This window comes from Sinocyclocheilus rhinocerous, unplaced genomic scaffold (genome assembly GCF_001515625.1).
Source record: "Sinocyclocheilus rhinocerous isolate Xijiao unplaced genomic scaffold, SAMN03320098_v1.1 scaffold534, whole genome shotgun sequence".
Classification (NCBI taxonomy): Eukaryota; Metazoa; Chordata; class Actinopteri; order Cypriniformes; family Cyprinidae; genus Sinocyclocheilus; species Sinocyclocheilus rhinocerous.
In genome coordinates, this window is record NW_015646352.1 from 47,684 (window position 1) to 74,844 (window position 27,161).

At 35.8% G+C, this 27,161-nt stretch overlaps 1 protein-coding gene and 1 pseudogene across 3 annotated transcripts; one reads left to right on the forward strand and one right to left on the reverse strand.

The window, feature by feature from the left end:
- Nucleotides 1-514: 514 nt before the first annotated feature.
- On the reverse strand, nucleotides 515-7,318 carry cep41 (centrosomal protein 41). Of its 3 annotated transcripts, XM_016511446.1 has the most exons (12): nucleotides 7,157-7,308; nucleotides 6,112-6,175; nucleotides 5,986-6,033; nucleotides 5,112-5,173; nucleotides 4,577-4,643; nucleotides 3,880-4,030; nucleotides 3,388-3,557; nucleotides 3,212-3,279; nucleotides 2,602-2,716; nucleotides 2,160-2,375; nucleotides 1,601-1,656; nucleotides 515-1,513 (listed from the first exon to the last, which is right to left on the reverse strand). In XM_016511446.1, the coding sequence occupies exons 1-12, from the start codon at nucleotides 7,187-7,189 to the stop codon at nucleotides 1,487-1,489; spliced, it is 1,077 nt and encodes a 358-aa protein (XP_016366932.1). In that variant the 5' UTR covers nucleotides 7,190-7,308; the 3' UTR covers nucleotides 515-1,486. The 3 variants fall into 3 exon arrangements, with proteins under 3 accessions (XP_016366932.1, XP_016366931.1, XP_016366933.1); XM_016511445.1 differs by having other exon boundaries at nucleotides 515-1,656; XM_016511447.1 differs by lacking the exons at nucleotides 2,602-2,716; nucleotides 3,212-3,279 and having other exon boundaries at nucleotides 515-1,656; nucleotides 7,157-7,318.
- A 1,256-nt stretch (nucleotides 7,319-8,574) lies between these two features.
- Nucleotides 8,575-27,161, forward strand: part of LOC107707388 (POC1 centriolar protein homolog B-like) — a 29,975-nt pseudogene continuing 11,388 nt past the window's right edge.

The following is a 27,161-nucleotide window of genomic DNA, read 5'->3' on the forward strand; positions in this document are numbered from 1 at the left end:
ACGAACATTACAACATTAAAGTAATATTAATTGTTAGTCCTCTGAGGCTATTTTAACTTCAGTCGATAAATCACATGCAAGATGATATATTGCTGGTTAGTTGCCAGGAGGAAAGCTAACATTAGGAAATATTAGACCTTTGAATACCGCAACTGGAAAAAACGTCTACAGTGTAGGAAAGTACAGCTTAGCAACAAGACGGCACTGAAACAGTAGCCTACAGTAATATTATTATTAAAGTCCTGTGGGGTCATTTTCACTACAGTCAATAACTGAGAAAGTAGCAAAATAAAAGTAGCGCTTGTAAATTGTCGCTGGATAGCACAACTGACCAATCAAAATCGAGTATTCCAGAGTCGTGTAAAATGTCTGAAATTCTTAGATTAGTGGCACTGGCCAGTTGCATATATAGGCACTATGTTAAGAATGTGTCTTAAGAACTAGTTTGACCAACTAGAAGTTATGAAGAATAGGCTATTCTTAAAAATCATGTAGGTATCACTTGGGTCTACCATATAAAATTGATTTTTATTCAGCCTTCAATACAACATAACAAACCAGGTAGTTTTCATTGATTAAATTAAAATACTTAATTGGTCAATAAAACAAAGTCTACAATAGAACAGGGATAACTGATTTCAGTCAATAAGCACAGAAACGTGGACAACAAAGGCCAAACAAAGCACTTTCTACCACTTCATGTACACATTCCATATACATTGACTCCAATAAATGCACTTTAAGTTCCTTCTTCAGGCACTGCAACAGACAATACAAAGTTTCACAAAGAAACATCATCTTCATTAATGCCCACAATCATATCTACATTTCATAACATTCAAATCACAGCTGAGTAGACGCCGATTATGAAGAAAAATCTTTTTGCACTGGTTTGGAAAGCATCAAACATTTAAATAAATGCACTGAACAAACAGACAAGCTCTGCCTTTAAGGCAAAAATCAGCACATCTAAAATATTTCTAAAGCACTACGACATACATACTGTACCTAGTGAGCAAGTAAACATACAGTAGCTAAACCAGCATGCTCATTGAACAGAAAATGACCAACAAGAAGTGGAGTCCTTCCACTAAGACCTGCTTACTTGCATAACATATAGAAGAACCTACATATGCATTAAAAGGGATAAGATGTCAAACCCTAGACATCTTGTACCATCATTATAGTATAAATGGCCAGTGATGCCAAAAAACTGATAGTGGCAAATCAGAAACAGATTTAGATCTTAAACATGTAGTTTGGATTTGGAGTCTGCAGTGCAAAGATATGTGAATAAATTGAAATAATAATAAAACAGTGCCATTTGTGTGTACTACCAGAACCAAGAAATGTTCAGTTTCTCCCAGTGTAGTTCTGAGAATGTGCATGTGGCATAATAAGAGTGAACTGAAAAAAATACCAGTAGTTTAGAGTGTCCATGTTCACAGGAATCCCACAAAAGTAAAATATAAAGGCTTTATTTGCATTAGAGTGAAGATGACAATGATGAAGGTGAAACTGAGGGTTATTTCCAAGGTCGACTACTCCGTGAACGAGCACTTTCTGATCCTGCTATGGACGAGCCTTGTCGACTACTCCGAACTGTAGATGCTTTGGAGCGAGCGCTGCTAGTGGACATTCTGCTGCTGAGACGACCTTAAATGGGGGAAAAAAAATAATGATCACACTAGTAAACAGTAAAAAAATATACAGTACATATTATTAAAAATTGAGCACCAATAATATTTGATAATAATAATTATGGCAGCAAATCAGCATATTAGAATGATTTCTGAAGGATCATGTGACACTAAAGACTGGAGTAATGACTGCTGAAAATTCAGCTCTGCCATCACAGAAATAAATTACCTTTTAAAATACATTCAAATAGAAAACAGTTCTTTTAAACTACAATAATATTTCACAATATTACTGTCACATATATGCAGCCCTGATGAGCATAAGATCAAACATATATTTTATGTAAGAATGAAATGAAACATGTTCCTAATAAATGAATAATTTCCCCCCCCCAAAAAAAATCATACTGAGATGGCCGTGGTTGCATTTAGATATTTTGTTGCCATCTACTGGTAAATTGTTCATAACACAGTGACAATGGTATGTTGGTTTCATCAGATTTGAAATGGATGACTCACTGCTGGGCTCACTGGGTATGAACACTTCCTCTTGGTAATGCTGGATTTTGCTGAGGTCTCCTGAGGTGAACCGCCACTTTTTTTCTGCTGGCTGTGATGTCTGCTGTGGAACCGATCGCTTACGACCTCCAGGTCCCGAGGGTGACGGCAGACAGGAGATGGGAATGGAGCCGGTTGTCATTCCCTCAGGGAACTTCTGTGCAACCACTTTTAAACCTTGTTGAGAAAGGAAAAGATCAGTTAAAGAAAAAATGGCATTAAATACAAATCTCATACTGACAGGATGAACCCACATGTATTGGAGATCCCTGAGACCCCAATGATCTATATATAAATATATTAATCTGAAAAGGAACATGTTATTTTCACTTCTGTGAGAAGTAATTAAATTTTTTTCATGCTGGACTTCTGAAGTTTGCTATCAGTCTCTCGTCTGACTCACCCCCTGACAACATGAAGAGATTCTCAAAGCCTCTCTCGCACATGGTGGTGGCGGCTTGACTTGCTATCCTCTCATCCTCATCATACAAAATTATGATCTTTCCCGATGCATTTTTCTGCATAGTTGTAAAAGATTTTAACACTAGCTATGGTCACGAGTACTCAAGAAATTGAAATAACAAAAATCATTATTCATTAAAACACAATAACAGTGTGACTTGATTTTTTTTTTTTTACAATTTCAAGATACTGTTATATTATAATGTATAATTATATATGTAAATCTTTTATTTATTCATTGTTCATGTATGAAATAAATTATTCATTTACTCCTTCACATATATTATTCATTATATATAAATTCATATAATGATCATATACTAATAAATAATATATATAATACATATTATAGTTTTCATACACGCACAACATAGGTTTGCAATAAAAGTTTGAGTTCCAATGAATGAATGAATAATAAATAATACAAATTATAAAAGTAAAAAAAAATAAAAATAAAAAAGTATGGAAGTGCATTTCATACATTTACAATGAAAAATATAATTATATATTAAAAATATATTATTACAAATATATCAGGAATAAAAGGATACATAATCAAACACTTCTTTCGTGTATGGGTTCATTGTCCTTGATAAGGTCGCAATGGGGTAACTATATGCTATGAGCAAAAAACAGATACATTTATTAACAGATAACATTAATATAAATAATTTTACTCTCTTTATTAGAGATTTAAACATAACTTATTTAAACATAAGTTTCCTACCACTGATAATATGGCACTGGTCATACTGCTCTCTGTCCCGCACATCCAGCAACAGATATGGGCAGTCAGGATAGGGACACTCTGTGATGTTGGAGGTAGACACTGGAGAGTTTTGGATGCTCTTCTGTCCGTTCTTGTCCAGATCCATTTCTCCCACGCCACTGATGACACTATGAATGAGCCCAGAGATTCTCAGTTACACCGAGTGAGGACAGTCAGGGGTTCTCACTGTTACAGGCTATATCTCATTGTTTTCCCCCCACAGGGTCTCTGAGGACGGAGTCTGATTGCACTGACTGCCCCTAAACAAGCTCAATGGAGCTTGAGGCCATGAGAAAGCAGCCTAGCTAATCAGAGCTCTTGTGAGTGCACAATAGAAGAAATGTTAGAGGGGCCATCAGTTAGATGCATAAAATGATATTCTGATGTGGCTGGTCGAATTAAAGAGATAGCTTTATGTGCTAGTTACAAACACAAAGTTGATTCGGCTACCTTTGGAGTGTAGATCTAGGAGAAAATGCAGTGTCGCCGGATTCATCATTGTTGATACTCTGTGGGGCAGGAAGCGTCGGCTGGGGGGAGCCATTCGTCTGATCGGAGAGTCGGTCGAGGCCCGGTGATGCGGAGAATATTGAAACATCATCTGAAATCATATACAAAATATGAAAACAACCACAAATGATCATCAGGGAGTTTCTATGCAGTTTCTAAAGTATGGAGCCTCTAAGGTAACATGGTGATGGAAAAAAATGCAATATACATTTTTACTTTTAGTTTGTTTGAAAAACATTAAGATACAGTTTTCCTCCCATCTAAAATTATTTCCATCAGCAGTTTTGCAAACACAAAAAAACCCCCCCAAAATTTTGCAAGTAAAAAAATTTTTACTCGAGTGAACGCAAAAGTATTGTGAGCAACAAAAAAGCATTGCGATATAATATTTTTTTTCTCCCATCTTATATTTTGTTCCATCACAGTGTCACGTTAGGGGCTCTGTACTAAAGTGCCCTGAGTTAACACGTGGTTGTTAGGGTGCTATGGATGGTTGCTAAGTTTAATTCTTTGGGATAGGGCTTTGTTCAAATCATTGTTCCTAAATATAAGCAAATTCAAATATAATAATAATAATGTCAGCAAAAATTACTAATAAAAACAAATAAAGTAACATAAAAGAGAAATGAAACTCTACCTTCTAATCCCGCCATTTCATCTTTAAAGTTGTCATTCTGATCTGACACTGAAGCAACTTGGATTAACTGAAAAAAAGATAGACATATAAAATATAAAGGCATATATTCAGGAATATATTAAAATATACAACTGTTAAAAAGTTTGTGGTCAAAGATTTTTTGTAAAAGAAATGAAAACTTATTCAGCAATGACACAGTAAAGGCATTTATAATGTTACAAAAAATATTTCAAATGAATGAAATTAACCTTTTCCACACAAGTATTAAGCAGCACAACTCATTTCAGCATTGATAATAAGAAGAAATGTTTCTTGAGCAGCAAATGAGCATATTAGAATGATTTCTGAAGGATCATGTGACAGATGGCTGCTGAAAATTAATCTTTGCCATGACATTAATAAATTACATACAGAATTATATTTATAAAGAAAACAGTCATTTTAAATTGTAATAATATTTCACAAAAATAGTGTTTTTACAGTACTACAACTGAAAGGTAAAGATTATGCTTTATTTAATTTATTATTCACATACCAGCTGTGCAAATGTAGTCACTTTCAGTCTTTTAAATAGCTCGTCCTTCCTATATCTGTAGTCTGGAAAAAACATGACATAATAAGCATGCATTTCAAATTATGCAGAGCTGCTGAACAAAAATTTTGCAACAATTTAGATGCATTTTACCTGGATCCTGAGTGTTACAATTTCTCACTTCATCTTCATTTAAAGACAAATCACTTAAATTCACTCCCAAAATATCAAACTCCATTTTCATACTGGTTAAACTCTCTAAACTGGACTTTAATATGCCAATTGCTGCTACAAAATGAGGCGAGCTCTGCCAACATCTCTTTATATATTTGGCAAGAACTCCATAGTCCAGCCTCACCACCAAACCCACTGTAAGATGCCAAGTGACACCACTCGATGAGGTTATGTATCTCGGTTTCATTACAGACAGCCTCGACAGAGGAATTACTGTAATCTACTGTACAATCACCATCTTCTGCTCATGTAGCCAAAAGAAGAAAGGATTGCTTATCCTTGAGAAATCACAAGGAACCTGTAACAAGATGACCAATGTGGACAAAGGAGACTTTCTCTCCTTATCAAGTAAGTAAATATCAGTAGGACAAGCGTATCTGGAGACAAAATAGCTGAAACAAGTCATTAAGTGCCTGTTCACACAAGATTTTTGTGTCATTCTGCACTGTTTTGTAATTACTTTTTTTAATGTAAATACACCATTGAGATGTGTTTTTCAAATGTCAGCAATTGTAAAGTGTTGTAAAAAAAAAAATGTTAGTTAGAATCACCCTTTACTTCAAGTAAATGCACCATGACATTTTTATTTATCAAATATATTTCTCCACTATAATATATTGAAATTATTTCATTTATAACTTACTTTTCCTTGCCTCCTCTAGTCTCTCCATGTACTTTGTCAGGCTGGAGCCTAGAAAATAAACTAGGTTAATCATCATATGCTTTATCGCAATGGATATTCAAAAATGATTTCACAAAAGGTGAATACCTGTATCAAGTCGTGTTTTTACATGTTGATATTTTGGATTCTGTGGAATCCTCTTCTTTAAATACTGGGGGGGAAAGAAAATCCATTTCAAAAAAACATTTTACAGATAAATGCATTGTATAAATATGATCGTTATTATAAAAATTAGTGCTAAATGAAATAATGAGTGTTTTGTCTCTTTTGTTTTGGGGATCAGTGTAACCGGTGGCTCATCACATTCTGAGAACATGATGTCTATGAAACAAACATTGAGTTTAATAGAGCATCAGTGTTCATGAAAGCCACTGTAAGCTCTAATTAGATTAGACAGAAGGTTAATTTATTGATAAGCATTGTTACAAATGAATACAACATGAAAGCATCAGCAGTAAACTGGTGTTGATGGACAGACAGACAGGTATGTATGCATGTGATGGCAACGGAGGAGCAACACCGGTGTCACATTCCCTTTAAACCGCAGCTCTCCATGTCAAACATTCCTGAGCTAGCTTTTAAAATATTACAAACCGTAACATGTTGTTCAAATTGCACTTTGCATAAAAATAAACGGGGGGGAAAGAAATACCAATTTAAAGAAAGCATTCTACAGATAAATGCATTGTGTAACTACGATAATTATTATAAAATGAGTGGTAACTAAAGTAATGAATGTTTTGTTTTTGGGATCAGTGTAACCGGTGGTTAAACCCTGCAGTGGCTCATCTGAGAACATGATCTCTATTAAATAAACATTGAGTTTAATAGAGCATCATCAGTGTTCATAAAAACCACCGTAAGCTCTAATAACATTCATTAGATTAGACAGAGGGTTAATTTATTGATAGGCATTGTTACAAATTAATACAACATGAAAGCATCAGCCGTAAACTGGTGTTGATGGTCAGGCAGACAGGCATGTATGTGATGGCAACGGAGGAGCAACAGCACCGGTGTCACATTCCCTTTAAACCGCAGCTTTCCATGTCAAACATTCCTGAGCTAGCTTTTAAAATAGTAACCATCACGTTTTGCAAATTGCACTTTGCATAAAAATAAAACCACTGACCTCGGAGTCGCCAATCCCCTGCTTCACCGACATCTTCCAGTAGCTGAGCTTCGGCGGCTAACGTTAGCTTCCAAAATCAAAACTAAAAGCGTCGCCTCTTTGAGCAACGCCTTTACTGATTGGTCCGTTGATTTGATGATCCAATCAGTGACTGCGTTCTTACTATCTAAATGTTGAGTTCTACTAGTTTACCGTTTGGGTTGTTACTAAGCAACGGCGTTATTTCCAATGCTGTTTTATCCTATGGTTACAACTGTGCAGTGACAGAGAGCCGTTGACCGTATTATTATTATTTTAATTATTATTATTAAAATATTTTGCAGATCGATATATATTTTACCAGTAATTTCACAAGTCATTTGTTTAAAATATTTGTCTGGGTGTATGTAAGTCAACTCACTGGCTCTACATACAGTATAATCTTCGCAAGACAAGCTTGCAAATTTTAGATTTAATCCCAACACGCCTTCTGTTGCATTAGGAGGATGGGTTACATTAGCGGTTTCCGTTGGTGCAGACGTTTATATGTTCAAATTAGTATATTGTCAGTCCAAACAGGGCTCTACATGTAAATATTTAGAATGAAACGGGATTTGGGGTTAATTTTTCGGCTAGCCACGCTGACTCGATGATTCTGAGCGTGATTTATTTGGTCTAGGTGAAACGCGCCTTGTTTGACAGATGGGAAGTGGCTCAACATGAAGGAGTTTCACTTATTTACTTGTAAATCCAAGACCAAACTGTACCAAATTCAGAAACTTTTTTGACTTTTAGCGGAATAATGGTGTCTGTAATGGTAAGAGGACTCATCAGAAACATTTTAAAATGCGAATATGGACATCAGTTGTTGGTTTAATTAGCTCTGTGCGAACTGTGCTGGAAAGTTTTGTGTTTATGTTTGTATATGGTGATACATACAGTATATTGGTTATATTTGTTCGGATTCGAAGTTGACCTCGAGTAAATGACCAAAAACAATACAAGTAACTAGCACTAACAAAAGCACTATGGAATTAGCTTAGTTTGAGACATATTACTACCATCATGGTATTTTGTACATGTACTATTACCATCGTTTGTTGAACATGCACCACGTATCATGATGTTTTGAAAATATACCATTGTATTATTATGCATTACCGTGTTCTTCTGTAGAGTAAAATGCTGTAGAAATAAATTTGAATACTATTAGTATTATTTAGAATGCTGTAGAATTTGGTATACCAAATTATCAATCAGTTAATCTAAAAGCAATTCTTTTTTAATTTTTAAAATAATGTTCACTTACATTATTATGTTAAAAATATCAATCGTACTGAGAAAAAAAAATACAATTGTATAAAATAAAAAATGCAAAAAATAAAAATTCTAATTCTGCCAGACTTTTGGACTTCAAATTTTCCACCTTATTCTTCTACAATATCCTTTTCAGGAGGATCCAACCCTTGAAAGACATTTTAAAGGTCACAAAGATGTTGTTTCATGTGCCGATGTCAGCCCCAATAATAAACAGCTTGGTATGTCATTTTTATCATCTTTTTCCAGTCTGAGAAGATCCCAGTTTAACCACTTGCAACTTCTCTTGCAGCTACTGGATCCTGTGACAAGAACCTTATGATCTGGAACCTCACTCCTAAAGCCAGAGCATTCAGGTTTGTGGGTCACACAGATATCATTACAGGAGTCCATTTTTCTCCAAGTGGTTCCTTAGTGGCATCTTCATCCAGAGACCAGACAGTTCGACTGTGGACGCCCAGCATGTGAGTGTGAACAGATGCCCTCTTTTGAGTTTCAATGTATTATTTGTATCTTAATGCGTTATTCTACATGCGCATTACAGAAAGGGCGAGTCGACTGTGTTTAAAGCCCACACAGCGAGCGTTCGAAGCGTTCAATTCTCTAGCGATGGTCAAAGGCTGGTCACGGCCTGAGATGACAAGTCTGTGAAAGTGTGGGGTGTCGAACGGAAGAAATTCCTCTACTCTCTCAACCGGCACACCAACTGGGTGCGCTGTGCGAGGTATGGGACTATGCGTGCAACCTTTCCGGTTTTGTCACAAAAAGTGGGATCTCTCTCACTGTTGCTTGGTCTGTCCCTATCAGGTTTTCACCAGATGGTCGTCTTGTTGCTTCCTGTGGTGATGACAGGACGGTTCGCCTCTGGGATATATCCTCACGTCAGTGCATCAACATTTTCACAGACTACGGAGGGTGAGAATTGAGTATTGCTGTTTTTTTCTGAATCTTTGTTTTTTGGGTTCAAGATTACTGATATTCCAAATTGTCTGTTTAGGTCAGCAACATTTGTTGACTTCAATTCCAGTGGCACGTGCATTGCATCATCAGGAGCGGATAACACATTAAAAATCTGGGACATTCGTACAAACAAGTTAATACAACATTACAGAGGTAGTAGAAAAGAGATTGTTTCACCTCATACATGGTCTTTTGTTTTAAATAGACTCAGAGACTAGTCTTGTTTTAAAGCATTTAACTTGCATTTGTCTTGCAGTTCATAGTGCAGGGGTCAACTGCTTTTCCTTCCATCCATCTGGAAACTATATGATCAGTGGTTCAAGCGACAGTACAATGAAGATCTTGGACCTGCTGGAGGGGAGGCTTATTTACACCCTTCACGGCCACAAGGTGTCACCCTCTTGCTAATAGAGTTCGAATTTGAAACCCAACTGAAACAATTAGGAATTTATCCAAAAAATGACAATTCTGTCACCACCCTCATGTCATTTCATACAAATATTCTGTTAGCTTTTTCAGTGGGACATAAAGGAGAATAATAAAAAAAATATGTACACAGTTCTTGCCATAAGTGAACATTAAGATTTTGTTTCCAATTTTTTCAATTAATTGATTTTATTTTAATTTAAAATATTTCAAATATAATTTTGGTATTAAGAATTCAAAAACAAATATTCACTTTTTTATATATAAAAAATATACAATTTTTATAACTATTCAGTTTCTTTTTGAAATGCTACATAATTTGACAGGTAATATTTGATCGCTTATATTTCTTTTTTTTATGTTACTGTCCATATTGTCTATGGTAAAATTAAAGACAATTTTCCTAATAAATTATAATTTTTTAAAATTAAATTATTTAATTAATTATTTATTTTTGTCCAGTTTTGGAGCTTTACAGACATGATCATAAACTGTCATTGAATAGCAAGAGTTGCATAATAATTCTAAAAAATCGAAATAAATAAAATTAAAGGGGTCATATGATGTTGCTAAAAAGAACATTATTTGGTGTAATGAAATGTGTTTGTGGTTTAAGGTTCAAAAAACACATTATTTTCCACATACTGTACATTATTGTATCTCCTCTATGCCCCGCCTTTTTGAAACGCGTCGATTTTTACAAAGCTCATCGGTCTGAAAAGGGAGGTGTGCTCTGATTGGCCAGCTGTCCAGTGCGTTGTGATTGGCCGAATACCTCAAGCGTGTGACAGAAATGTTACGCCGACGAGACAAAAACATTAAAACCTATTATAAACGAAGCATTTGTTGCATCCAGTGGGGACATAATTACGGATTATAATGACTTACTTTGGATTTGAGACTTCTCAAACTTTGCAACTTTACAGATCTTCTTTATGCACCAAGAGCTTGTAACACTCCAAAGAGAAAGGAAAAATTGAAATCGCATCATATGAGCCCTTTAACAAAAAAAATACTTCTAAAGCATTTATTATTCTTAGTTAATGTTAATTTCAGCATTCATTATTAAAATCAAAAGTTGTATCTGTAAACACTGAACAGTTGTATTTTTATTAACTAATATTAACAAAGATGAATAAATACTGTAACAAATGTATTGCTCAATGTTAGTAAATGTTACTTGATGTTAACTAATTGGACCTTATTGTAAAGTTTTACTGAAAAAAACAGCAAACAGGTTTAGAATGACATGTTTTCATTTTGGGTGAACTATTCCTTCAATGTGTATTTAGTCCTACAGTCCTGGATTAAACACCCCATCTTTAGAGGAAAGGCCATAAAGTGTCTCCTCCCCACTGATCACCTCACCGACACATTGCTCAGAATGGCACAGTAGAGGTCAGTGGCCACAACTGCACTGCTACCACAATACCCACGTGTTTCTCAAACAGTACTGATTTTCCCCTCGGGGGTCGGTACAGCGTCAACACTGTAGATCAATCCACTACATTTCAGTCCGTATGTTAGCACTGTGACGCGCGCACTACATTCATGTTTGTAATAATCACTTATTGGTGTCAATGCTATTATTTCCTTAGATTAATCCCATTGTTGCTGATACTCAGTCTGGTGACCCTCAGGTGGTTGAAGTGTTACGTGTTCTTTTCTCCACAGCGGTAAGATCTGAAATCTGACAGGAACTCATTAATGTAGTCAGAAGCGTTTCAGTCCAACCACTAGGGGGAAATATAGGCCAGCTAATGTTGAGCCCTTATTGAACAGTGTGCTGTCACTGCAGTCACTGACACTCTTTTGTCATGTTTCTTTTTAAATAATCACTCCTCATTTCATCAGAATTTATCAGTATTTTCAACATTATTATTATTACTCCATCCACTTATGTTCTCTGGCAAATATTGTTCACTTTCTAATACAGTGGGTTCGAAAAATCGGAGACCACATTGAAAATCATTTCATTTAAATTGCTATTCTGATATTAAGATTTTTGAACACCACTGTATAATTATAGCGAATAAGACTTTATTGTGGCAGATTTCCCCCCCCCCAAAAAAATTTTTTTGGATTGTTTAATATATTCAGCTCAACAGGCGTTGTTTGTGTGGCCGGCAGCTCTCCAAACCGTTCTTATTTACTGCGTGCCTTGTTCTGATCCGAATTATGGGAATGTCCTCGTGCTTCCGTGCAAAATGCTGCGCTTTCTGCTTTACAAGCGGATTGAGGAAATGCTGCGAGACGGCGCACAACAGACTGGGTGCCTCGCGTGTTTACAGGAAGTCTCTTTTTCTGGCCCTTTCTCTCCCTCTCTCTCTCTCTTTTTTTTTTGTTGAGCGCAGTGATTCTGGCTGTGTAGAGTAGCTCGAGCGTGAAAGCAAAAACACACCGAGCACACACACATGCCTTAAGCTGGGCTCTGATGTGACCTCACTTTGCCGCTGGAGCCATATACTAATAATAGACTCCTCCACACTGTGACTTTAGCTCTCTCACTCACTGTCTCTCTCTCCCTCTCTTCCATTTGTCCCTTTTGTCTGTACACACTGTACTGCATAGAGAAAACTATTGTCCGGCTTGGACACCTGCACACTCATTGACTAGTCGATTAGTTCTGCCACTAGACTCACTGGATACGTGTTGACTAGTTATTGATCATGTGCACTTGTTCTGTATGCTGACAATTGTGTCACTGCGCTAAGTCCTAGCTAGTGTTGCAATGCGTCTTTAACCACATTCATGTTTTTGCAAGTCCCATCTGGATTTGATTCTGATTCACAAGCTTTAAATTCAGTTCTGATTTATTCAGTTTGATTAGATTCTGTATAATTTGGGTGTATTTCAGTTGTTATGATGAGATATGAAAGACATTTGCTTTCTGCTAATGCTGTAAATTACACAGGGTAGTGTTTCATACTATTTTGAACTGGTAACTTGTCTTTTTAAACTAGTCATTAAAAGAACCAGCTCATAGGAGTCATTTGTTTGTGAATCAAGCTACATTGGGTGACTTTGCCAGAAACAAAAAAGGCTGCCAAAGCTGCATGGTACATGGGGAGTCATTCACATAAGGTAAACATTAACCCACTGACTAGTCAACTGCTCTTCTGGATGAAAGTTGACTAGGAAAAATTAGCCATAGAGCACGTGTTCACTTTTTCTATTCACACTTAACAACGTTGGCTCAGTCCAGTCCAGGATGCCCTTCCGAATCCGACCTGTCAGGGCACATTTTCAGGGAAACCCTGTCACTATCTGGCCTTGAGCATCCCACAATCCCTTAGGACAGAGTTTCCTCATTCTGCTTCCCTGCCTTGCGTGCGTGGGAGCAGAGACAGGAGGAAGTGGACGGCAGAGAGAAGTATGACCCATGGCGCTTTTTTGTGTGACGCTTCCTGCCATCACTTCCTCTTGACTGGCTCTCTCTGGATTCCTTTCAGCTTGAGAGTGTGTGTGTGTGTGTGTGTGCAGTGATGCGATCTTCAATTGGTGGAACTTCTTAGCATCTTGGCCCTTGTTGACTCCCTGATGCATTAGGTCTGCCATGCATAGGTAACAGGAGCAAGTCCAGAGGCATCTGAATAGCAACGAAAGGACGACGACCCAAATGACCCGAGAGCACTCAAGTCACAGACAAGTATTAGCTTGCGTCAAAGAACTGCTAGGTCTGGTGGTTAGCATTGGTTAGTTGCGTACATTTTTTGTATCCCACTCCCACTGCTTTTCAACAGTTCATGCAAACGTTCTACTGTCAATAAAAGCTGTAAAAAATGTTTTTATTAAATAATATAAAATATGCTGTATCAATATATTTATATCTTTTCTCACTTGCATCGATATGTTTGTTTCTTTGAGCATTCGTACAGTGCAAAAGAGATTGAGTTAGTCGGAATCCAATTACAAAAATTAATCACAATATATTGAAACTTGTATCACATGGTGAGGTAGTTGTCGATACTTTGTGTATGGTAAAAATATTGTTTTACCGTTTTGTCATAATTGTAATCATTAGCAAAAATTATAATAATTGTTTTATAAATTATTTTAATTATTTAAGTACAATACAGAATTAATTATTTTAATATTTTTATTATGAATCATTTTAATTTTGATGACCATACCACAATAGTAGTATTTAAATAAATTCTTCAACAGTATGCTGATATTCAGCACAGTTCAGCAGCTTAGGAAGTGTGATGTGAAGCCATTCTACAATTTAGCTATAAATCAAATCCAAATGGGATGCCCAAACAAAAGTGAAGTCATTTGTGCTCTTTATATGGTAAAATTTAATTATCCTTGAAGCTCCACAAGGATGAATTATCACATGTTTGTACAAAATAAATAGGTCCCACTTTAAATTAGTTGTCTATAATTACCATGTACTTACGTCAAAAAAAAAAAAAAAAAGAGAGTTGTTTGGTACAATGTGTTCATTTAGTATTGCAAAAAATCTAGATGTATTTACAGAAATTAAATATAGATGTAATTACATACAGTTTTTTAAAATAAAAGTACAATGTAAAACATGTATGTAATAAGTGCATTATATCAAATGATTAATTTAAATGTTAGTACATAGTAGTTAAAGACACATAACATAATTTGGGTCCCATAAACAGAGTGTGCGGAAAGTATATATTTTTAAAAATTTTTGCATTTTCAAGTGCTTTAAAATTAGTACTTAAATGAACATAGATTAACAGTTGAACTAATCAAGTAAAACCTAATGAAACCTAATTTTGTTGAACTGTATTTATTTTATATATTGTATAGCTGATTACATTATACATGCAACTCAGTGTGTGCATGTTTGTTTGAGGGTCTGTAAATGTGTGCGCACCACGTTTCTGAAGGTTGCTTGTAGGGGTGACAGACAGGAAGCAGGCAAAGAGCCTCTTCCTGTGTTGTAAAGAGCAGGAGATTGGGTGGCTGCGAGGTGTGGATACCAGCTTGAAGGCCTGCCACCGGCTCCGGTGACATGACGGAAGTAAATCGCTAAAGATAGAATGGCCCAGGGGAAGGTTCACTTTCCACCGGGAGAGCTTTGAGAAAGATAGTTTTACAGGGAGAGAGAGTGACTTGCCATCCTCAACCAAAAAAACAAGAGCCGTCAGCAGGAAGTGCTCATTGATTTGAATCGCATTGCATTGGGCGAGACATCCGATGCATTGTTTGTGCTTTTTCGAGCTGTTTACTCTACCTATACAGTGAAACATTCATCACACCTTGTCACTGCTGAAATGTAGGTGGTAAAGTGTGGAAATATGTGTTATGGTTATGTAACCGCAGTCGTGTTATCGCAAATTTCCTTTTGTTATGTGGGCGGCATCAGCACTGGCGTTATTTCACCTTTTTCTGGATTCTATTGAAAGCGCAAACTGAGGCAGATAATTGAAAAGGTCAATGCAAAAGTCTCATCCGGCCCATAATCCCCTGCACTGACCCAGGGACCTCAGACGGGGACTCCGGCAGACAAACACGTGCTTGCACATCAAAGACACAGGAACCCGGGCAGGTTCATCACTTATTCAGTGTAGGGCGCACCCGGAACTCAATGTGTCCACCTTAATATTTCATCTCGTTTCTCGCCTATTGTGTCCATCTGTCCCCCTTCCTTTCTTTTTTTCCTCCATTAAATGTTGTTTTTCATCCATCCCTTTCACCTCGTTTTCCATTCATCTGTTTTATCTGTGGCTTTTCGAGTTCCACCAAAGGCTATTGACTTCTCTCCTACACTCTTAAAAATAAAGGTGCTTCACGATGCCATAGAAGAACCTTTTTGTCTAAATGGTTCCATAAAGAACCTTTAACATCTGAAGAACCTTTCGGTTTCACAAAAGGTTCTTTGTGGAACCAAAAATGGTTCTTCTATGGCATCGCTTGAAGAACCGTTTGAAGCACCTTTATTTTTAAGAGTGTAGAGTAGAGCCGTTCCATCCATTGAGTCACACTGGCACTTTAACTTAATGGCTGATCTCACTTCCTCCATTAAAGCAGATGGTTCCTAAACAGTCCAGACCTCATCTTAAGCACCTGTCAAAACGGAGCACCGTCACATTAAGTGTAGAGTTGAAAGAACCTTATCAGAATCTGGCTTCGAGTCTGGTTTTCCTCTCTCACCTGACATTTTTTTCCCTCTCTCTCTCCATGAGCTCTCTCAAGGGTATATGGTGGCCTGGAGGGGCATAGCTTAAAATACGCTGACAGTCCGTCGACATTGATTCTAAAAATAGTGGGCCTGTACTATTGCAGGTAACAGGGACACCTCAAAGACAAACTGTGAGCTGCTCTCCTTAAATTCACTCACTGTGCTGTGCTGACAACACAATCCATTCCATTCAGATATTATTCTACAGCAGAACAGTAAAACAGTAGTTGTACAAGTTTTTTTTTATGTGCGCTTTATTATTTTTATTTATTTATTTTATTATTATTATTTTTTATTATTATTTGTTTTTATTTAACTGGATAAACGTTTTTTATTTACTTATTTCATTTTCAATAAAAGCCTCCAAATGTTTGGAAACGTAGATTAGTGGTACTTTTCATTGGGAGGAAAAAAACTATATTCTTGTTTTCTTTGTATCTTTTGATTGATCATTCAAATTGTTGGGGTTGGTAAGATTTTTTTTAATGTTTTTGAAACCTTTTGTGTTGCTTAATATGTTTGTGAAAACTTTGATTTTTTTTTCTTTTCTTTGATGAATCAAACGTTCAAAAGAACAGTATTTATTTGAAATAGACATTTCTTGTATCATTATAAATGTCTTTACTGTCTTTACTTGCTGAATAAAAGTATTAATTCCTTAAAAAAATCCTAAATCTACTGACCTCAAACTTTTGAAATGTAGTGTAATTTGGTTTTATTTTTTATGTTTTGTATTTATTTTATTTTGATATTTTATTTTATAAAATTATACACATTTAATTGTAACAGTTATAATGAGATTTCCAGACATTTGAAAGCATACTAGAAACAGTTATATATCCTATTTCATCATTTTTGACTCGCAAAGCTTATTAAAACAATTTTCAAAGGCAGCATTGAACCACCACAATGGAAGAACAGATTTACTGCTCAATACTTTTGAATAACTGCTCAATACTTTATATGATGCAAAATATATTATACACTCCTCAAAACAACAGGTTTACGCATTATGAGCACTTTTATGCAGCAAAGTGTTTGTTTGTGTACATGTTTTTTAACACCACAGCTACAGTATGGCCTCTTCAGCGCAGTGGAAAACATAGCAATTAAAAACACGGGTCATCCCTCCATGCCCCTTTACTTTAATAGAGAGGTGCTGCATGCATGGTTTCATGATTTATTTTGATGCTCCATTTTACTGTCGCTTTCCTCTTCACCTGTATGAGTTATTTTTAACGTAGCATGAATGGAAGGTTGGAAGCACCTCTGTGAACTGCGTAGGATGAGCTATCAAAACATCACTTTTCACTGATGGAAAAAAATGAGCTGATTTTTCTAAGCTCAAAAACAGCTATGAAAACTAAACAGAAATCAACCTACACATACTCTTGGTTAATTTGTTTTGTGGAAGTGTTATTTTTAGGTGGTGAAGAGATTAGATAAGAAGATTTTTTTCTGCTTGGCATGAGTGTTTGAAATGAACAGGGCTAAGAAAACAAATCAGCTTCCTCTGAGAGAGTACAGGAGGGTCATGGGCTCCGGAGGTACAGCTGAAACTAAATGCTGGTCAAGGGTTAGAGGGTAAGTTGCATCCCCCCGGCCCACCTGTTAGGAAGTCATTCATTTCTATTCCTACACCATCACTCTCTCCCTTCTCGCCAGTCGCGTTCACTCGATCTCACTCTTCCTGATTCAAAAGTTTCCCGTCTTCTCCCAAAGCTCTTTAGTTTTGTTGCTTGTAAAAGCTGTTGTAGTGTTGTTGTAAAAGTTAATATACATTTTTATTCTTTATTGTTTTCTCTTCTGGGTCATTTTCAAAATATGGTGACAAACATAACACTCCTATGAATTTACAGTTATGAAAAATATTTAAAATATTCAAGAAACCTTATTAAAGCATTATTATATAGACGAAATTTTTATTAAATACTTTTTTTTAAAAATACAGTCTATAATATTTTTTAAACAGTATTTTTTAATTTGCCCGGTGCCTAAAAAATACTTCTGACATACCACTTTTGTGTTGTTTTTATGTTGTTTTGTGTATTTTTTTTTACTGTATTATTTTGATTGTTTAAAAATATATATATATATACACTGTGTGCACAATTATTAGGCAAGTGATGATTTTGACCATATCATCATTTTATCCATAATTTTCAAAAATACAACTTGCCTAATAATTGTGCACACAGTGTATATTTGTAATTTGCCAGGTGCCTGAAAAACACATTGTCCCCTTCATCTGATATACCTGTTGTTTTGTTGTGTTGTGTTTTGTCTTTTGTTTTTTGTTTCATTTCATTTTGTGTGTTCTGTTTTGCTTTTGTGGGTTTTTTAAATTTAAGGAAGAGGACAAAGAGACACCTTTATGTTAACTTTAATTTTAACGATTTTCACCTTTTTTTTTCAGCTTTTCCAGATGAAAACTGACCCAAACTGAATATAAAACTTCAGCATGTCAAATCAAAAATCCATTATTTTTTTGAGAATGACCTTTGTACACTGACCTTCTTCCTATTATACTTTTCACACTCTTTTCCTGTTTGTTTTTCCTGAAGTCTTACACCGCTGCCCTCCCTGTCTCGTTCTCTCACACCAACCCTTTCTGACTCTGTTTTCCTTTCTCTTTTACGCAAACACCACACGCACGCCGACAGCACCACTGTTGCCTGTTTGGCGTCAGCTGGCTTCGGCAGCTCACAATGAAACACGCGGGGAATGTCCGTGACCCTTTGAACCTCAACACTGCTACCCCTTCCTCCTCTCCTCTAAGCCCCAACATCCACCTCCAGCCACAGACCCACGAGGGCTGTCAGGCTCCTCTCTGCCAACCCGTCCGGGCCTTACAGTCTTAACCCTGCACAAGTCACAGCATTCTTTCTTGCCTCTGGGAAATGTTAGCATTACTCATTCTGTTTCCCCTCTAGCCCCTTGAACTGGGCCGGGGGGCTTTGACGGGAACTTTGAAAGGAGGCAAAGCCCAGCTGAAGTGCACTTAACCAAAAAGCTGCACATTCCTCCCAGAGCCTCCTCGTGCGAGAGCAGCGACTACACCAACAGCATTATTCACATCTTTCTCGAACACTCTCTAAATATGTGATTGAGGTCAGTGCAGTCCTTATCTCAAAGTGTGTTAAAGTCTGTTTACACATGACCTTTTAACCCCTCAAACACTGCTTTCAATGCATTTCCTTGGCGTGACGTTCTGTTTTCCCAAGATGATTTTAATGCAATCCATAATCGTAAAGAGATTTTATACAAAGTCTTTTTTGTTGTTGTTGTTGTTTGAAGTGAACCAATTTTAAAGGTGAAAACCAATTAAATCCTGCAGTGGTTTCCGAGTTATATGGTAACATTCCTGTTGTCTTGCTGGCTCGCAATTAGCGACAAGCTCATTGTGTGTCACAGTTTCCCACAGCTACTTTGCAGTAGATTTTGTATTAGCAAGTTCGAAAGCAGATTATCCAGCATTTGTGGGGTTTAGCTCAAATTAAATCCCACACAGTGACCCTCTTGTTTCCGTGTATTTGTGAGTTTACCTACATTGCTCTCTGATGTTTATAAGTGACTTGTTTTGCTGTTTTTAAGCCTGATAGCAAGCAATAATTCAAAAGGAATTACACCTGATAACCAAAACAAAAAAGAAAGAAAAGCGCTACAATGTGATGTGAAGTTAATATGATGTTTAGCCTGATGTACAGGAAGGGATTAGTGCATTTTTTTTGTGTATTCAATGTTTGCATGCTAACCATGTTGTTCATACTAGATGATCAGGAATGTATCTCAATAATTTATCGGTAAGACATACCATAATTTTAGGAATCCATGATGAGTTGGATCCATATCAGTTATTGACCTCCATTATATCCAAATTTATTGCTATTGGGTGATATTGGATATTTAATTGTGCAAGCTCATTTTCTCTATTTTTTCATTTTACCTTTGTATAAGTGTAGAAATCACTGTACAATAAGGTTTCATTTGTTAACATTAGTTAACTACATTAGAAAACATGAACAATACTTACTGAATTTATTAATTTTAGTTCTGTTAACATTAGTTAATGCACTGTGATCTAACATGAATGAACATTTTATTAACTAACATCAACAAAGGTGAATAAATGCTGTAAAAATATATTGTTCATCGTTAGTTCATGAGACTACAGTATTTTTCATACTGTGCATTGTAATGTTATGATTTATAAATTCACTTGTAAGCATTTGAAATGATACATTTTAGTTTTAGTCAATTATTGTCAATTTATTTAGACAAAATAGTACAGAATTTGAATATTTTCTGCCATATGAAAAGTGTACCTTAACACTAAATGAATATTCTACTGCACTAGCAGCCCAAAGGATGAGGTCTTTTGCAAATATGAGATTCCTATTATTGACCGTTGTATTATGTAAATATGATTATATGATTTATATGATGAGCAGGCAGGATGTTTGTAGCCAATGTGGGGCCTCTTTTCCATCAGGCCCGGAAGCTAGATCACCATTAGCACAGAACTGAGAGAAACCTCCTCAACCTGAGAAATGACCCAGGGTCAGAATCTCTCCATCTCTCTGCTCTCTTGTACTTGCAATCCTTGGAGAGCAATGGAATGGTTCCAACTGGCAACAGTTTTTGTGTGTTTGTTGTATCAGAATGATTTTTGGAACTTGTGTGTGAGAGTGTATGTAATTCACAGGATCGGCGTCATGCAGGTTTTATTGTCATGATTTGCTTATTACTGTATATACTGTTTCATCTACAGTATAAAGTAGAAACTACAGATTTTGGGGGGAAAATATTATGTACATATATACATATATATTTTTCCCAATATCTGGAGATTTAATACTATTGTATTTGGTACTACATCTGATACTATTTCAAATGCCTTATTCTGAAAAGCTAAACCTCAAACACATTGAATAGCTGGGGCTCATTTGGAAATAACAGTCCTCCAACATCAGAAAAAGACCAGGTATTTTACTATTCACGGTTTCAAAACATGCGAAATGATTGGATAATTTAACATAACTATCAACGACTCCAATTTCTAATACCTTTTTATCTTCCTGACCCCCTGACTCTGACATCCTTCCAGACCTCGAGTTAGCACATTCAGACAGCCCTCTGAAATCTCATTATCCCTTCTTCATTGGCCATTGTATTTTTAGAAACCTGCGCCGCTGCTGGGGGGAAAATTGGTTGCTTGCTTCACCTCCGCTTCCCCCACATCTCTCATGAAGACTGCATTCATCCCACTCGCTCTGCCACTTTCTCTTTGTGCTCTTTTTACAGACTACCTCATGAGAGGGCAATGAGTTAGGAAACACGCTTCGCTGATGTTCCTGATTTTGCATGGATCAATCGGATTAGCCAGAATCAAATTACAGGATGTGTATCCCTATAATTGGCTGACACGGCAGAAGTCAGATGTCCTGCAATGTTCTCTCTGTGTTTTGGAGAGTCGACACTGCCCTCATTTTCTTACTTTTGCTCAGCCAGATGTGTTGAGGGTTAACCTGGGAGTCTGAGGCTCATATATAAATACTGTATATAATACATAATGGAGGGTTTACATCATGCATACAGTTGCATGAAATGTAGACACAGGTAATCATTATTCATTACTACTTAAATTTGGCTAGAGAAACAACTATAAGCTTTCAAATTACCACTCTATCTATGTTATAGAGATGAGTAGGATGGTCAGCTAGTCATCCAACAACAGCGGCGGTGGATGATTTTAGAGATGCTGAGAGGGTTTTTAGCATGTTGTTTTTAACATGCAGGTGAACTCCTTTTCCTTCCGGACAGTAATTCAGATTTCTGCTTACCCTGCCAAAATTTTCACTAAGTCTTTATGAATTATGATTTTAAATTATTTTATACAAGCATTAAAATAAATTATTTTTGATTGCATTTTAAATGTATATTTTTTCAATTTATCATTTAATAATTACTTTAATACTATATATTTGAAAATGATCTATTATGCATTTTTCACACTGATTCTTTTAATTACATTTTAAATGTATAATTTTAAATTTGTTGATTGATTTTGCAATATTTAAAGTGATTTATAATTTATAACATAGTTTTGAAATATTTGAAAATAAACACTTAACAAATGTATTATAATTTTTTACACTGATTGTTAAAGTCTCTTCAATTTCAACACACACACACACAATAATAATTATAAAAGTAAAAAAGTAATATTGAAAGTAAAAAATAATAAAATAACTTACACAATATATATATATATATATATATATATATATATATAAATAAAAATAAGATATAACATAATAATATTATTTTAAAATAATTGTAATTAATATATAAGTTTTAAAGCAAAAATTTGCTAATTGCAACCAAACATCACAAAAAGATAGCCCTGACTCAATAGGCCATCTGTATTGCTGCCATGTGTGTATCACTGTTTGTATTTGTGCACCACCCCATTGTGAAAAAACAGGTGTTGTGGAGTATTGTTGGGGTTAAAAGGGGTCATCAGGCCAAGTGATGATCACAAGTAAGTGAGGCCATTATGGAGGTCACTCAGCAGGAGCCCTTGCTGAAGAACCATAGGAAGAACCGCTTTGAATTTGAAATTACTGTATTGTTGAGCCCACTTTGGGTAGGGGAAGTCCTCTGTTGCGTGCTTTGTTCTGTTGTGGTCATTGTCGTAAGTCCAAGATTAAAATGATAAAAGTTGTTTTACGCCCACCCTTCTCTGCTGCATCCCCTTTTAACACTGGAATCTTTTATTGACTTACTGTAAATAGCCTTGGGTTTCAGGTGAACCGCAGTAATGGGTCTCAGCTGCCTGACCACCTTCAGTATTGCCATACGAAAGCACAAATATAAACAGTGGCTCTTACTTTAGGTTGCAGAGGGAGGATCTGCTTGACCTCAACCTAACCTTCAAGGAGGTGATGGAAGAATTGTGGAGGGATGGCGTAGGTGACTCTCTCATGTTTACTTACCCAAGTGTGTCTACATTTTTTCCAAGCCAATGCTGGAAAACATCCGTGTCTCCTCATGTCGGTCCTCTTTCCCATCATTCTCTTGACCCGCATTGACCCCCTCGAGGCAGCAGTGGGTCAGGTGTCAGGCCCAAAGCTCATTCTGGACATGCCACACCATTTTCGCTTCCTGTGTTTTTTATCTCCTTACTGATATCCATCACTCTAGCACATGAAAGTGATGGGAAGGAGATGCCAATGTTTTTTTTTGGTTAGGGATAAAATTGGCCACTAGTTTCACAACTTTCAAGTAGTAGGTGATATGCCAGAGATGCCCAAACTCTGTTCCGGTTGCAATGCTACTATCTGCTCCTGTCTGGAGAATGATAGGCTGTCTACTTAGCCTTGCTCTGGGAACGGCATGCTGTAGTCTGAACTTAAGTGTCATGTTTAACATCCTCTCTAGCACTGGAAAAATGGGATTCCATCCTAGTTTCAAATAACACTGTTCGTTCTTGGCCTATGTACTTCATTCTAGGGGCGCAGGATACTGAAAATTTTGTCCGGTATGATAAATTTTTATGGCAACTATTATTATTATTATCTCTGCTACTAATTATATTAATAACAATAACAATAGATAAATATGAACAATATATAATACTTAAAATATATTATTAATATTATTATTACTACTGCTAATAATTATATTAATAACTAATATATATAATAAAAAAATTACTATATTTCATACATTGTTATTATTACATCTACTAAAAATAATAGCAAAAATAATAAGATACTGTACATTAATTAAAAAAAATTATGAACAATTGTAAAAAATTATAAAAAAAATATATATATTATTATTATTATTATTAATATATTACAAATAAAGCAAAAAGTTAAAAAAGACATTTAGTTAAATATATATTTTGAGATTTAATAAAAATTACATTTAACTCTGTGATTAACTTATTACTGTTTAGAGATGAACTTTTGTGTTTGTTACATGACAGCCAATGTAATTTAAAAAGTGGGGAAATTAGCACATCAGCCGTTAAACATTATGACACATCCCTAATTCTAAAAGAAAAGTAGTAGCTTTCTTAAAGTAATTTCAATTGGTTGTTAACAGATAGATTCTGAATGTAATGTTGTTGTCTGAATTTTCACATTTGACCAACAGCAATTGTTGCTACCATTAGTTTTTCAAGTCTATATAATCAGAATTGGTCATTTAGTCTTTTTTTTATTGTGAATCAATGAAATTTCCTTTCTGTTTATCAGCTTCACTTGAAACTGCAATGTGACTCTTTAGCTTTTTTAGTGTAACATTAATGGAATGCACTGGCCTTTTGAGGCCACAAGTTTTAGCAGACTTCTCTAAAGCTGTCGGGTTTGGACTAATAGGTTTTCAGAGAAATCAAATCGTTGGAATTTACAAAGAAAAAGACCAATACGGGCATGATTTTTAGCCTAATCGGCTTGAACTAGAATGAAAAGGTTTTATTGTCTTGTTTCTTGCCCATGCTGCTTGAGCAACACCTTGCATTAACTTACAGCCAGATAACTTTATTGCAATTCTGAGATATAGTGAGACGGCATGAGGTCTTACTGAAGGCTAGAGGCCCTCAATTGATCACAGACAGCAGTGTCTGTATTGAATATCCAAGATTTTCCATTTATTTTGGAATTCTAAACACCATTATTTGACGTACATGGCAAACCACACACAAAAACACCAAGCAGCAAGTAGAAGAATTCTGCTTTATGGGGTTGACCTACGGATATGCCGCACTCAAGAGCCTGTGGCCTTTTCACATGGTGACACTATTCCGAGACTCCTCGCCGCCAGTATAATCTCCCTCCGCATGCTCATCAATGCCTCATTTCTCCAGCGCCACAGGGAACGTGAGAGCATCCACACTGCTGGGGAAGCACTGTGCCTCTGGAGACACATGATGTATGGATTTCCAAAGAATTAAAATTTTGCATGTAAGCTTATAGAGAAATACTGTAATAAGCTTCAAAATTAGGGATGTGCAATATATATGTACTATATTAATTATTGGAAGGTATTAGAGATTTCTTTTAATTTAATTTATTATTATTTTTAAGTGTATCAGTATCTGTCACTATTGGAATTTTAATTGTATGGTTATTTCCTCTATTTTTACATTTCAATTTCCTTTGCCATCATCTAACAGCAGTTAATCTCTTTAATTTCTTTAATTCATCTTTAAAAATGTAATTAATCTTTAATCATTTATTAATGCTGTTAAATGTAGTTTTTAACTCATCTCAGAATATTAAATGTATATGTTCTTTCAATCTTAAAATATAAAATGTATAATATTTTTTATTATAATAATAATAGTTGTCAATAATTTTAAATGATATTACATAATAATAATAATAACATCTATATGTATCATTTAAATATGATCCATTTGTATAATTTAAAATTGTTTTATTTTTATTAGTGATTTAAAATAAGGGTATTTTTCTATTTATTTAGACAAAATAATGTACATTTTTAAATTTAATTTAAAGCTATTTATCAGTTATCTACCATAAAATAATTATCAGCTTATCAGTACTGGTTGGAATTTTAATATTAGTCCATCTATTTTTAATTCCACCGAACAATTTTTTATTGATAGTCAACATTTTTTTAAGATCATTTCACCATCTTGAACTTGTTGTGGTGCATTCTGGGATTGCCTTCTCCACAAAAGATGCATGCAGAACTGTAACTTCTAAAACAGATACCTTTATAATCAGCATTTCGGAAGCGTGTTTCTAAGTGGGTAATAGGAACAGGTTGAACCGTATGCCACAACAGAGTCGCCAGCTCCTGTTGCTCTCAGGCTGATTTGACGTGAAGGTTCTGTCTGTCCGGTTTAGGGAGTAATGGTGGAGTTGAGAGGCGGCATGCTGAGGCTGAAACTCCCTGGCAGAGCTTGGTGAAGGGCAGAGGCTCAGCTGGACCCTGTGCCACCTGCTGCTGGAGCTGTCAATCAAACGGCTGAACTTTCACTCCGTCCGCACTATTTGCTGCAGTGCTGCGAGCTTATAAACAGGGATTAGTGAGATACTTTATGCTCCACTTCAAGTCAGAAAAATGATTCAAAATATGGAAGACGTGTGTGTGTGTTTTTGATCCACTGATTTACAGATTAAAAACAGCAGTTGCTATTTATTACTGGCTCATAGTAAGAACGTTTTATGTTCTGACCGGTTCTACTTACTTTCTTTATGTATTAAGTACTGTAATGCGGAAATTATTTTCTTTCATGCCAGCTGAGCGCGTCATTTGACATGTGTTGCAGAGAGGCGTAAATATAAAAAAACTGCCTAATTCTTTGAAAGCTGATTTAAAATAGGTTAATGATACGAAAAGACGCACAGCAGACTCCTGCGAGGGACACAGCCCGCCTGCCAGTATTAGACTCAGCAGGGAGCATATAATTGCATCAGTTTTAATTCTTTACATTTATTATCAAATGTTATTTATGAATGAATATTTATTTATTTTATCAGGGGCACATTATTGAAATTTCTCTCTGTAATAAATATTATATTATTCAAAATGTATATTTGTTAATTATATAATATTCCTAACACAGAAAAAAAGAAAGATTATGAGGCTCAGGTCAGATCATCCACAGGTATAAAGTATACTGGAGCCGCTCTCCATTATGTACTTGGATTGAGAAAATGTCCACAGCATTTCGAAGAAAATCATTTGACACCAGCAAATCTCCAGTAATTGCCACACCGCTTTTCAATTATCAAGTACACCTTAAACACCAGGGCTAAACCGCCACTTCTGTTCCTTTCCCAACCTTGTTTCCATTTTAGCTTTCAGCATTCTACTTCACAGCAGTGGTTCTTGTGAGTTCACATCTGACAGCTCATCTCATTTCATCATGTCTTGTATTTGTGAACTGTGGTTCGTGCCTCACTAATCGCAATGTTCTGTTGTAGCTAATATGCATTTTGTTCAGTCTAGACGAGTCCACGGGCTTTGGACCAGGCAATTTCTTACAATGTCCCATTCTTAAATGGAAAATCCACAGTATTCTGGCTCTGTCTTAGCTGCAGCTGTGCACAGCTGACGTTGAGCAAGAGAGTTAAAAATTAAAGCAGAAGTGGGTGATGGAGAGAGAGGAAGAAA